This window comes from Corella eumyota, chromosome 1 (genome assembly GCF_963082875.1).
Source record: "Corella eumyota chromosome 1, kaCorEumy4.1, whole genome shotgun sequence".
Lineage (NCBI taxonomy): Eukaryota > Metazoa > Chordata > Ascidiacea > Phlebobranchia > Corellidae > Corella > Corella eumyota.
Window position 1 is genome coordinate 10,652,448 of NC_137490.1, and position 13,272 is coordinate 10,665,719.

General features: G+C 31.3%; 2 protein-coding genes and 6 non-coding genes across 8 annotated transcripts; all 8 read right to left on the bottom strand.

The window, feature by feature from the left end:
• Positions 1-1,074: 1,074 nt before the first annotated feature.
• Trnak-cuu (transfer RNA lysine (anticodon CUU)) lies at positions 1,075-1,147 on the bottom strand. Its single transcript has one exon. It is a non-coding gene; the product is annotated as a tRNA-Lys (tRNA).
• An 865-nt stretch (positions 1,148-2,012) lies between these two features.
• Trnae-cuc (transfer RNA glutamic acid (anticodon CUC)) lies at positions 2,013-2,085 on the bottom strand. Its single transcript has one exon. It is a non-coding gene; the product is annotated as a tRNA-Glu (tRNA).
• Positions 2,086-2,706: 621 nt separating this feature from the next.
• Trnak-cuu (transfer RNA lysine (anticodon CUU)) lies at positions 2,707-2,779 on the bottom strand. The gene has a single exon. It is a non-coding gene; the product is annotated as a tRNA-Lys (tRNA).
• Positions 2,780-3,070: 291 nt separating this feature from the next.
• Trnak-cuu (transfer RNA lysine (anticodon CUU)) lies at positions 3,071-3,143 on the bottom strand. The gene has a single exon. It is a non-coding gene; the product is annotated as a tRNA-Lys (tRNA).
• Positions 3,144-3,655: 512 nt separating this feature from the next.
• LOC145759927 (protein unc-93 homolog A-like) lies at positions 3,656-7,348 on the bottom strand. The gene is made up of 10 exons (XM_082573813.1): positions 7,146-7,348; positions 6,866-7,053; positions 6,097-6,277; positions 5,766-5,908; positions 5,304-5,535; positions 5,026-5,164; positions 4,538-4,711; positions 4,332-4,425; positions 3,999-4,177; positions 3,656-3,772 (listed from the first exon to the last, which is right to left on the bottom strand). Exons 1-10 carry the CDS (start codon positions 7,346-7,348, stop codon positions 3,656-3,658), a joined length of 1,650 nt encoding a protein of 549 aa, XP_082429939.1.
• A 1,091-nt stretch (positions 7,349-8,439) lies between these two features.
• Trnak-cuu (transfer RNA lysine (anticodon CUU)) lies at positions 8,440-8,512 on the bottom strand. The gene has a single exon. It is a non-coding gene; the product is annotated as a tRNA-Lys (tRNA).
• A 964-nt stretch (positions 8,513-9,476) lies between these two features.
• Trnak-cuu (transfer RNA lysine (anticodon CUU)) lies at positions 9,477-9,549 on the bottom strand. Its single transcript has one exon. It is a non-coding gene; the product is annotated as a tRNA-Lys (tRNA).
• Positions 9,550-10,340: 791 nt separating this feature from the next.
• Positions 10,341-13,247, bottom strand: LOC145760023 (ATP-dependent DNA helicase PIF7-like). Its single transcript, XM_082573923.1, has 2 exons — positions 11,031-13,247; positions 10,341-10,460 (listed from the first exon to the last, which is right to left on the bottom strand). Exons 1-2 carry the CDS (start codon positions 13,245-13,247, stop codon positions 10,341-10,343), a joined length of 2,337 nt encoding a protein of 778 aa, XP_082430049.1.
• Positions 13,248-13,272: the final 25 nt, after the last annotated feature.

A 13,272-nucleotide genomic window follows, 5' to 3' on the forward strand; every position in this document is an offset into this window, starting at 1 on the left:
GCTAATTTTTTGTTCAAGTATTTATATTTGGTAAAGTTCAAGTATTTATATTTGTTAAAAAAATCAGAATTTGATTGTGCAAGGTGTAATCGAATTACACCTTGCACAATCAAATTCTGATTACTTATACAACTAAAATATTAAAAACCAACTCAGAAATTGCATAGACAAAAAAGTATACCTCACTCCACAGCAAATACAAAAAATAACAAATGCATAAAAATTAATTCTAGACTTAGTACCAAATTTGCAACACATGCTGCTTAGAAATAAAAATTATTACGATTTAACTGCATATCTCGAAAAATAGAAAAGGAAAAATTAATGCGGTAGTTTTATATATTACAAAAATATAAAAGAAAGGCTCATCTGACTGAGTTATGTCACTTTCATTGTGCAAAGCGTGGTTAAGGTTAAGTCCCTATAAACAACTAATTATTGGTTTGCTAATTTATCGTTTTGCTAATTTGGTTTGCTAATTTAACATGGTTTGCTAATTTATCGTTAAATTAAACATGAGGTTAATTTTTTTTAAAGACATAAAGCCTATAGCAGAAACAATTTAAATTAGGTAAATGTTAAATCTTTTAAACAAAGGTAGGAATAAATTTAAATATTTCTGAACAAAAACACTTTTTGCAATTTAATTTAAAAAGCAAAATTTCCAAAGATATTTTTATGGACAAAAAAAACAAATCGACCAACGTGGGGATCGAACCCAGGACCGTTGGATTAAGAATCCAAGGCTGTATCGACTGAGCTAGCCGGGCGACTTCTAGTCTTGACTGATATGCACAACACTTGTTCTATGACCTCTTATTAAACTACGAATATAATTTTTTGCTTCACTTTTTGCAAGTTATAAAATTTACGGAAATAGGTATATGTTATCTACTTTCTAACGCGTGCGATACTTTCTTAAAGAAATTGTAACTAAGATGTTGGTATTAAACTACATTTTCATAAATGCTCCTATATTAGTTAGGCGCCTATAGAAGTTCCAGTATTGTTAAACTTTTACCTTTGTAATATAAAACCTTGTAGCCTGATAACGTCTAACGGTAAAAAATAAATCGCCCAACGTGGGGCTCGAACCCACGACCGTTGGATTAAGAGTCCAACGCTCTACCGACTGAGCTAGCCGGGCGACTTGTCATAAAGGCTTTTATACATAAGATTTTGCTAATCACGTCTTTATAAAACTAGAAATATATTTTTACTTAGTTTCTCAAAATTCAAAAAATAAGAAAAATCCTTTAAAAATAATAATTGCTTTTTTTTTATCAAGTATGATCTGCCTAAACAGCTAGTAAATTGCTAACAGACTATGAGTTTACATTTTAAGTCAAGTTTAATTTCTTTGAAAGACCATAAAAGAAATGCTATTACAAAAAAATGTGTAATCTATATTTTTCAGATAAAAAAATGGTGTGTGCACTTAAACTTTTAAAATAACTCATATAGGCTATATAGCATTGTCTGCCTTTTAAGTTCTGAAACTAACTAAACATATTTTGCTATAACCTGTTATTTAAATGTCTTACAAAATTTTTATTTGTATATATCTTTATCCTCGATGTGGGAAAGTCGAATGCGCGACTTAAACATAGAGTAACATCAGTTACTCATATCCAGTCTCGAGTTGCCTGTGGCAGTTTGGGATATTATAGATTATAATTGCACAATAATTATACTGCTGATTAAGTGCTGGCTCAGCAGGAGTTCATACCGTTTAACGCACCTTACTCAAGAGCGTTACAGCATAAGGTCAGTGGGGATTGAACCAACGACCCCATGTGTGGTGTAGCAAGCATTCTTACCACTACACCACGCTGCCGATTAATTTTTTTTTTTTTTTTTTTATACAGAACTTATGTAATAGCATGTGGGTTATTTAGTGTAAATCTGTTTGTAACATACAATTTTATTTTTGTTATATAAAATTGTTAGTAATGTTTTACTTTGATAGTAAAAAAGTTTCAGCCTAAAAACCCTTTTTAAAAAATCTTAATCGCCCAACGTGTGGCTCGAACTCACGACCATTGAAATGAGAGTCCAACGCTCTACCGACTGAGCTTGCCGGGCGACATTCTCTTCGAGCCGAAATGCATAAAACTTTGCTAAAGCCCTCTTTTAAACCTATTTTTTTTAAAAACGTAAGACTATAGCAGCAAACAATTTAAATTAGGCGAATTTTAAATCTTATCTTTTAAAAAAAGGTAGGAAACAATTTACATATTTCTGAACGAAATAACACTTCTCACAATTTAAATTAAGAAGCAAAATGTACAAAGATATTTATTTTCATGGACAAAAAATCGTCCAACGTGGGACTCAAAACCAGGACCGTTTGATTAAGCGTCCAACGGTCTACCGACTGAGCTAGTCGGCCGACACTTGAACTTCGCTGATATATACAAGACTTTGCCTATGACCTCTTGTTAAACTTGCGAATGTATTTCCTTACTGCGCTTTTTGCAAATTAATGTAAAAAAATGAGTTTTACGAAAATATTTAAATGCTACCTACTTTCTAACACAGGCGATACTTTCTTAAAGAAACCGTAACTAAGATGTTGGTATTAAACTACGTTTTCATAATCATTCCTAGATCAGGGGCTATAGAAGTTCCAGTATTGTTAAACGTTTTACCTTTGTAATATAAAACCCAGGAGCCTGATAAGGTCTAACGGTAAAAAAATTAGTACGCCTAATGTGAGACTCGAACCCACGATCGTTGGAATAAGAGTCCAACGCTGTACCGACTGAGCTAGCCGGGCGATTATATTCACAAAACTTTGCATATGACCTCTTATTAAACCTTCAGATAAATTTCCTCACTCAACTTCTTGCAATCTAATTCAAAAGGGAAAATAACGAAAATATAAAAAATTATTTACATGCTAACTCAGGCGATACTTTCTTAAAGGAACCGAGACTCAGGTAATTGTACTAAACTTTATTTTTATATTTATCATTATCAGGGACCTATAGAAGTTCCAGTATATGTAAACGTTCAACCTTCGGCATATAAAACGCCGTAGTTAATAAAGTCTAACAGTAACAAAATACGCCCAACGTGAGGCTCGAACCCACGAACGTTGGATTAAGAGCCCAACGCTTTACCGATTGAGCTAGCCGGGCGACGCAACGCGTTGGCTAATATGCATAAGACGTTGCTTGTGGTATTAAACGTGAAAGTATTTTTTTCTGGTCTTTGTTACCCATGTGTCGTTATTATCTTATTATTTCACATTATTTTTTTTAACAAAATTTTAATTTAAAATTATTGCGGTAATTTCATGTATTACAAAAATACAAAAAAGCAGCTCACCTGACCGAGTTATGTCACTTTCATTGTGCAAAGCGTGGTAAAGGTAAAGGCCCCTATAAACAACCAATTATTGAACACATAAGTATAAAACAAACATATTACGTTCTGGCACAAATAGCGTTGGACTATTTATAATATGTGTTGTTTAACGCAAAACATGTTTTTGATTTTAAAAGAAAATGATAATTTTTGCAACAATTAATTTTAAATGGCAACAAAATAAAAATAAAGTAAAAACAGTAAACAAAATGCGTGTTAAAATGTACCTATCAACACAATAAAAAGATATTTTTTAATTTTAACAACAGATTATATCAACTAATTAAAGATCGGTCTGAATGGAATTGATTTGCTTGTTCACCATACCATCATTACTTTTTCCAGCCATATAAACATCATCATCCTTTCTTGCCGCACCTTGTCGTTTTCTTTCCATAATCTAATATAAATATAGTTAGTAAAATTATAAATAATACAGTTTAGGTGTTTAAATGTAAAATACTTTTGGCGACTCTACAAACTCTATTGTTTGATTAATTGCATACAGCAAACTTTCTAAATCAAGGATGTTACGACAATAAAAAAAAGTGATATAACCAAAATATCAAAAAAAATTTTTTTTTAAATATCTACCCTTGACTTTTAAAAATTATCAAATCATTTACCTCCACTACATAATACAGTGCCATGCCAACAATTAAGATACTCAATAAAATATATATCTTGACACTAACACAAAGAAAGCTTTGGTATCCAAACGAAATAACAAATCCTAAAGATTCCCATAATTTGTAGTTGGCAAACGCAGCTTCTTGATTGTTTACAAATAGAATTCCATAGTAAGCTAAGTTGGACCAATAACAAAAATAGGGATTAAATTATGTAACTATATTTATTATGTAAGTTAACAACAGTAATAAATGTGCCTTTTAAATGGCCTATATAAAAAAACAGCATTTAAGCGAACATACGGTAGCCAAAAACTATTAATTTCTTACCATTTAATTGGGTTTGCCAAATTGCATCAGATATTCCCCATAGGGCTGGTATTACAAAAAATAAAGTAATTGCTTGAGGATAGGGTATCCACACCTAAAAAAAATTTAAAACTATTTTATAAAAATAAGCCTTTTGTCTAAGAAATATTTTGTATTAAAAAGGGGTCTTAAAAGAAATGGAAAAAATAGAATAATAAAGTTTTTACCTGAAATACTATAATGAGTGAAAGGTTAATAAGAGCGGCTATTGTGAACAGTGGTGGTCTACCAGTATATTTTTCCACGTAGCCCATTATAAAAGAAAAAATAGAATCACATGCTCCAAAACACATTAATACGAACCCAACCCAATTAACAGCCAGTGGACAGGTAACAAAAGACTAAAAAAATAATATTAATTTTTACTTAGCTACAGTGTTTTGAATTTTATTACCTTGAAAAATTGCTGCTAATTTATACTGTAACGAAAACGTAACCACAGCATTTGTCCTTAATAATGTTGCGTCTGTTGCTTTGCTCGATTACATAATTATCTGTCTGGTCGCCTTTTAGTAAGGCGCGTTAACGTTTTTGCCGAAAATTAACTTACTTAATGTCTTGAAAAACCTACCAAACTTTTTTGGTTTTTATGTTTTTAATTTTTGCGTTAAAAGAAAAAAATGTTTCAACAAATAAAACCTGATTTAAAACTTACCCTTGTAAAATCACCAGTAATAAATGCCTGTTCGAATCCAGAGTATATTGTTAAGAATATAAGAAGTAATTGACGTTTGTCTCGCATGTGCTGAAACGTGGCAATTAATAAAGCAAAGGGGCCTCTGGTCTCAGTATTTCTATAAAAATTTAAAAATAAGGGTCAAATAAAAAAAAACGTATGTTTTAACTGTTACATAAAATTGTTTTTTTTACAGGAATACCATTCGTTTAAATATATATTGTGTGTTTTTATTAATTCTTAATTAATGAAATTACCTGATTTTAATTTTATCAACAAAAATCGCCACAATTGCTGATCCTACTACAGCGACCCCGAGGTATATACCCATCAATGTGTACAACAGCTCTTTCGGTACTCCCGACTCGATATCAGTAACCGGGCATTCTGTCGTGCTGTAGTTCAATCTGGCTGCGTTAAAATCATCTTGACAATCGTTTTTGCCGCAGTACGTTTCTATATATTCTTTGGAATAGCAATCCGGAAACTCTAAATATTGATAATTACGTTAATCAACGCGTTGTTGAATAATAGGGTTTTTTGACGTTAAAATAATAACCATTTTGTTGCTATATCTAAAAAAAAATTCCTTTTGTTAGTATATAAGACAGGGTTGGGGAATTCCAATTGTAGGCTTTTATATAAAACATAACTAAAACACCCTTTTGTATTAACTTATGTAAAAAATATATACGACAATTAGTTAGCTATAGACTCACGTAAACTTGTTGAATCTTCGCTTGATAACACGAAGGAAGAAATGAGATTTCCTATTATATTGTTACACTGAAAGAACAGAAAAAATACCCCGAAGAATCGGTTAACGACAGTGTCAGTTGTTTCATTTGTTAACTTAGAATATCTGCAAAAAAAATTATGTTTGTCTTAGCGTTTAAAGACATAGATATAGAATAGAATTTGGAAATAAAAAATAAGTAAAAATAATCTCTATGCAGACAAGTTGTTTTTAAATGTTGAAATTTAATTTTTTTACATTAGCTGTAACGGCCAATGATTTTAAAACTGTAGTTAGTGGTAAAACAAAATGACCTTTTTGCAATAGTGGTAAGGTAAGCACATTTAGCTGACCACAAGGGGGCAGCACTGATCCCAACTATAATAGAGGAAGGGACTAGCGTTCCCCAGTGGGGATAAAAGTTTGCTAAGATGTATGTTGTATAGCCCAAAATTGAAAGAGAAATTGTCCATTTGCAGCCAAGATATCTTATCACTGTAAAAATAGTAAAAACAAATATTAAAAAACACTTAATTTATAAATTAATTTCACTGCCCTTAGAGTAAAAATAAAGGGATTTAAACGTAAATCCAGAAGTAAGTCGATGCAGCGTATTTTTGTGAATCTAGAATTATTATACACTTCAGGGTCTAATGCAAAAAGTGTGTTAAATAAATAATAAATTTTAAAACCCAGTTAACCTTCCTAATTTTTTAAATACACTATGTTGATAATTAAACTCGCGGGTTTAAATTCTTCCGACGGGCACTTAAAATTTGTTTTGAAGGTGAGCAAACATTTACAAGGTCAGGAAACAAAAATATTTAAATTTGAGAAATCAATTTTAGAAATGTCAAAAAATTACTATTTAAATTAAAATTCATCCAAACTATTGGGATGTAATCGTAATTATAACATAAAAATTGTGTCCGAATATATATTAAATGAAATGCAATGCCGCTAAAATTGGTATATAAATATAGCGATAATGAAAGTGATGTATTCATTTTACAGTGGTGGATACCAGTTTAACTACTAAACAATTTGAATAACTATTTGGTAAAAGAAAAAATAATTTGTTACCATAGGTTGGCAAGAACATTGCCGATATGATAAGCGAGCCATATATAATCGATAGTGAACCTGTCCCCAACCCATCTTCATAGTTCAAACTAGACTGGAGGTTTGACACTCCATGAAACGCGGTGAAGTTTAATGTAAATGCGAAACAAATTAAGAGCAAATTTTTCCAGATTTTTATTTTTTCTTTTCTGAATTCAGATATCATATTTTTATATTTACACAATAACTATTAGTCGTGCCATACCTAAATAACTATTAGTCGTGGTTTTGCAATTATTACCTTAGTCTAGCGGGGTCTCTTGCAATCTCATCCAAATCTCCATTACTTTTGTCTGAGCTTTTCGATACAGGTCTAGAACTAGATAGCTTTATTTCTGGTTTTGTTAAGTTTTGCTGATTTTCCGTAGCATCAACATCACGAGCCTTATAATTTCCAACCATGCTATTTTCAACGTTGACCTCGGTAGTAAGATTGTAGCTCATTGTAAAAGTTAGTTAGCTGTGACAGTTTGTTAGCGAGTAGATAGGTTTAAACAACAATACATTCCGTCTATCAATGTTCAAAAAAGGTTATTATGCTCGTTAAAGGCAGAAAACATTTAACTACTATAACAATACAACAAGGCAATACAAGGCCATTTGTTTGTATAAGTGTCAAGTCGTTTTTTTAACAACTTACTAAGAAAAGTTACAATCCTGCCTTTATACATATTCATACATATAGAATTGTCAAATAAATTCCTTAATTGATTTTTTTATTAACTTGTTATGTTCAAGTTAAATATGTTTGTACTGAGACATTACCTAGTTTTGACATTCCCTATAACCTTTTTCTAAACTTAGCTTACTAGATAGTGGATACCCTGACTTAGTTTTAAATAAAATTTTCCCATTAAGAACTGTTACGAAGTTATTAATTAACAAAAAACCCTACAAAAACACCGTATTCTACTACTGCGTGTAATCACTTGCTTTGTGACGTCAATAAGACCGATGCGCTACAAACTTTGTAATAAAGACTGATTCTGACAATACTATTTATTTATATTTAAAATATAGCTCATCTTTAAAACATTAATACGGCGTTAAAGTAAAGATAACAGCAACGGCATATTATTATAAATTTACACATCGAAAATTCCTCGAGTATTGTTTTACCGCAGGGCCTATTTTAAATACTGAGGCATATTTCGAGAGCACCTAATGTTAACATCATTTATTTAAACAAAAGTTTGCCAAACAAACGTTCTTTATGTTTCAAAATAAGAATAGTTTGTTGGTAAATGTTGTAGAATTTAATTTTTGAGAGTAGAAGGTGTTTCACTTAAATCTTTAAATAACTCATAGGCTATATAACATTGTCGGCCTATTATGTTGTAAAACTAGCTAAACATATTTTGCTATAGTGTAAAAATAAAATTACTTTTTTAAAGAAAAAATGTTGGTATTAAACTACATTTTCATAATTTGTCCTATATTAGTTAGGGGCCTATAGAAGTTTCAGTATTGTTAAACATTTATTTTTGTAATATAAAACCCAGTAGCCTGATAAGGTCTAACGGTAAAAAATAAATCGCCCAACGTGGGGCTCGAACCCACGACCGTTGGATTAAGAGTCCAACGCTCTACCGACTGAGCTAGCCAGGCGACATGTAAAAAAGGCTTTTATACATAAGATTTTGCTAATTACGTCTTTATAAAACTAGGAATATATTTTTACTTAGTTTCTCAGAACTCAAAATATAAGAAAAAGCCTTTAAAAATAATAATTGCTTTTTTTATTAAGTATGATCTGCCTAGACAACTAGTAAATTGCTGACAGACTATGAGTTTACATTTTAAATCAGAGTTTAATTACTTTGAGAGAACCATTAAAGAAATGCTAATACAAAAGGATGTGTAGTCTATATTTTTCAGATAAAAAGATGGTGTGTGCACTTAAACTTTTAAAATAACTCATATAGGCTATATAGCATTGTCTTTTAAGTTCTAAAACTAGCTATTTGCCTTTTAAGTTCTAAAACTAGCTAAACATATTTTGCTATAACCTGTTATTTAAAATCTTACAAAAATACAGAACTTATGTAACAGCATATTGGTTATTTATTGTAAATCTGTTTGTAACATAAGCTACATTTTTATTTTTGTTGTATTAAATTGTTAGTAATGTTTTACTTTGATAGTAAAAAAGTTTCAGCCTAAAAACCCTTTTCAAAAAAATTTAAATCGACCAACGTGGGGCTCGAACCCAAGGCCGTTGGATTAAGAGTCCAGCCCTTTACTGACTGAATCAGCTTGGCAACACTTCAACTTGGCTGATATGTACAAGACTTTGCCTATGACCTCTTATTAAACTTGCGAATGTATTTCCTTACTACACTTTTTGCAAGTTAATGTAAAAAAATTAATTTTACAAAAATATTTAAATGCTACCTACTTTCTAACGCAGGCGATACTTTCTTAAAGAAACCGTAACTAAGGTGTTGGTATTAAACTACGTTTTCATAATTGTTCCCATATCAGGGGCTTATGTTTCAGTAATGTCAAACGTTTTACCTTTGTGATATAAAACCCAGAAGCCTAATAAAGTCTAACGATAAAAAAATCACAACGCCCAACGTGAGGTTCGAACCCACGACTGTTGGAATAAGAGTCCAACGCTGTACCGACTGAACTAGCCGGGCGACAAGCAACGGGCGATTATATTCACAAAAATTTGCATATGACCTCTTATTAAACCTTCAGATAAATTTCCTCACTCAACTTCTTGCAATCTAATACAAAAGGGAAAATTACGAAAATATAAAAAATTATTTACATGCTAACTCAGGCGATACTTTCTTAAAGGAACCGAAACTCAGGTATTTGTACTAAACTTTATTTTTATATTTATCACTAGTGGACCCGCCACACTTCGTGTGGCACTTATGTTGTACAGTTATCTATTAAGACCAGTCCAATTTTACCATGGCCTATATAAAATATTCTTTTTGAAAAATTGTTCTTATCGGTTCCTCTTATTTACTAATAATATTTTTATTATAAAATTTGATTAAAAATGAATTTGCCCTTATTTACATTTAACGCACACGCCGTCACTTATCGAACGTTTATCGCACATTTAAAGCACAATTTACCCTTATTTACATTTAAATTTGTTTTACATTTGCCCTTATTTACATTTGAATTTGCCCTTACTTATATATTTAACGCACACGTCGTCACTTATCGCCTTTACCTGTTAAAAGTCTGCAATAAATGAGTTTAAATATTTAAAAAATGCGGTTTTTGCTATCTTTATTTAAGGAACTATTTAAACCCAAAAGTACTAAAAAAAGATTTTGTTTTAAAAAAGCACGGTTAAAACCGATCACAATTTAAATGAGATACAGTTAAAACGAAACAAAAGGGGCAATTTTTTATAAAGAAAAATAATTTAAATGGACACTACTTATTATAAATAAAAGTATTACAATCAGGCATCCGAAATTTCTGGGGTTAGATCCCCTAAAAGTTCTTCCGACATTGAATTTGCTAATTCTTGAGAAAGTACCAGCAAGTTTTCATCTTTGTCTTTAATATCTATTTCCATTTTCTTTTTATTTTCATTTAAATTGTTTAATTCTTTATTTAATTTAGTAATCATGACTTGATTTTGATTATGCTGAGATGCTATAAATCTTTTAATTGTTCCAAATTCTTCCATAACGGTATGCATAATTTCGTTTGAAATTTGTACGCCTGTTTCGTTTTTATTTGTTAAAAACGCGACCATGGCTCTGTTTATATCCAGTTCTAACTTATTCTTTGTTTGATTAATCCTTTGAAGCATTTCTTCCATATTCAACAATATTTTAAATGTAAATTATCTGGTAATTGATTACTTACTAAAAAAGGAAGAAAAAAATATTATTATTATTATTTGCAAAAAATAAATAACAAATTTTTACAATAATTCGTGTGCACTATTTACAATAATTCGTGTCAAATCAAACAGCCCAATTAAGTCAAACAGTCCAAGGTTTATTTATTTAAATATTTTCAGCAAAATTGTTTAAAAATTCATTAATCTACAAAATTTCTTGATATACAATGTTTCGTGTTGCTGTTGGGGAAACCCAGATTTGCTTTTAATAGAAAATTTTATTTTATTTGGGTTGCCTACCCTTGAGGCAGCAACAAATAACTGCCCATGCGTAAAAACTGGTTCCTCTAACCAGATACCAACTTTTTTTAATGTTTGACCCTGACTTTTGCTAATAGTCATTGCAAAAGCAACCCTTATTGGGAATTGACGGCGTTTCCATTGGAAAGGAAAATCGTGATCTGATGGTTGCAATGTTACTCTAGGTATAAAAACCTCTCTACCAGCATTTTCCCCTGAAGCAATTTTGGCTATTAATAAACAAGTTTTTTGAACTCCCTGTACGATTAGTTTTGTTCCATTGCATAGACCGTCTTTGGGATCAAGATTTCGTAACAAAATAACCGGCATACCTATTTTTAAATGTAGTTGGTGTGGTGGTAGTCCACTTATATTTAAAGAATTAAGATATTCTGTTGGAAATCTTGTACAATCATTTACTTCTTCAGTACTGTCTGCACTTGTACAAACAAACATATTGCCAGGAAATAGATTTGACACGACGGAGTTTATTTCATCTACTACACTGTTTTTGGGAGCCAAAATTGATCTTTCTGCCATCCAATTAAGATCATGGCAATATTTTAAAAGATTTGGGTAAATCCATTTGATTAGTTGAAGCATTGAATTTCTTATTGTTGTTTTCGTACTATCATCAATTAAAAAGCAAAGCTCAGGGGGTAATTCTATATAATCTGTGTCTTTGAAGTAATTTATTTTTCCATTACCTAGTCTTAATAGCCAGTCGTCAAATTTAAGTAAAGCAGTGCTACTACTATTAAGTAACACCCTCATGTTTTTTGATAAATGGTGTACGCTGATACTTGGCCATAATTTTGATTTTTTAAATGAGGCGTTAATTATTTGGGCATGTGATCCATGTTTGACTACAGGGAGAATTTGTCTAAAGTCTCCAGCTAATATTACAATTTTCCCACCAAATAGCAAATTATTGTCCATTATATCTTGCAACGTGCGATCAAGTGCCTCTAGCAAACTTTTATTTGCCATTGGTGCCTCATCCCATATAATAACCTTTGCCATGTTTATTAGTTTAGCTGTTGAACTTTGTTTTGAGATGCAAAATGTTGAATTTTGATCACAATTTAGAGGAGCTTTAAATCTGGAATGAAATGTCCGGCCAACAACAAGCAACGTAGCAGCGATGCCGCTAGAAGCGACAGCTAATGCTATAACTTTGTCCTTTCTGTTAGAGGTGCGAACTGTTGCCAACAAAGCATTAAGCATATATGTTTTTCCTGTACCTTCCCTAGCATCAACAAAAATAGCGAGAGGCTCGTTTTTCTTTAGCGACTGTAATACTTTGCTAACAATTTCGTTTTGTTCTTGAGTGAGAGATTGTGAGCTATTTAAACAGGGATTCGCAATTTGAATAAGTGTATCCCAGTCGTAACTTAACTCCTGTTGAATAATTAACGGAAGTTGCAAATCTGTAATAGTGTTATTAAAAATGTGTGCCTTTGCTCGCTCATCCGGAGTAATAATTGGTAGTTCAAAGTCATATAAATTCTTTCCATAATTGTTAAGTCTTTTTTCAAGATCATGCAAGACCAAAACTTTTAAAAAACTTTCAGTAATTTGATCTGATCCATTCTGAAAGTTGTCTATCCAGTATAAATAATGTTTATTAAAAAGTTCTGCAGGGTTTGCAGGGTTACAAAATAACAAAATCGTAACAAAAAGTTCTCTTATTTGCGGACACATATTTGTTTGTTCTGCTTCAGTAAGTAAGTTTTCCCACTCATTGTCATCCTGTAAAATACCAAGCTTTCTACATACATCTTGAAAAGTATCACATTTATAAAAGTTAACTATTTTCAAAGCATCAAATGATGATTTACCCTTGCAATGGCTATGATGCAATAAAATTCTTAGGTAAAATACATCTCCTGCTAGTGGGTGAATAGTATATATTCTGCCTATGGTTGAAGAACGATTTTTTCTTTTTGTCCAAACATTTTTGGTATAAGTAAAATATTCTGGGAAATCGCAGTATGTAATAGAAGTATTAGAATTGTTTTTGTTGTATTCAAAAAACATGTCTAATTCTGTAGCTTTTGGCCCTTTTTCAACAGTTTCCTTTTCATTGCCCTCTTCAAAATATATTAGTTGCTGGTTTGGTAAATGAACTCGAAGCGCTTGTACAGCAGGAAAACGCTTACTTATGTGAAAAGAAAAAAGTCGCCAACATGCCTCGCTCGACCCAATTGACCGCATGTCTTATATTCGTCAGTTTCGTTTT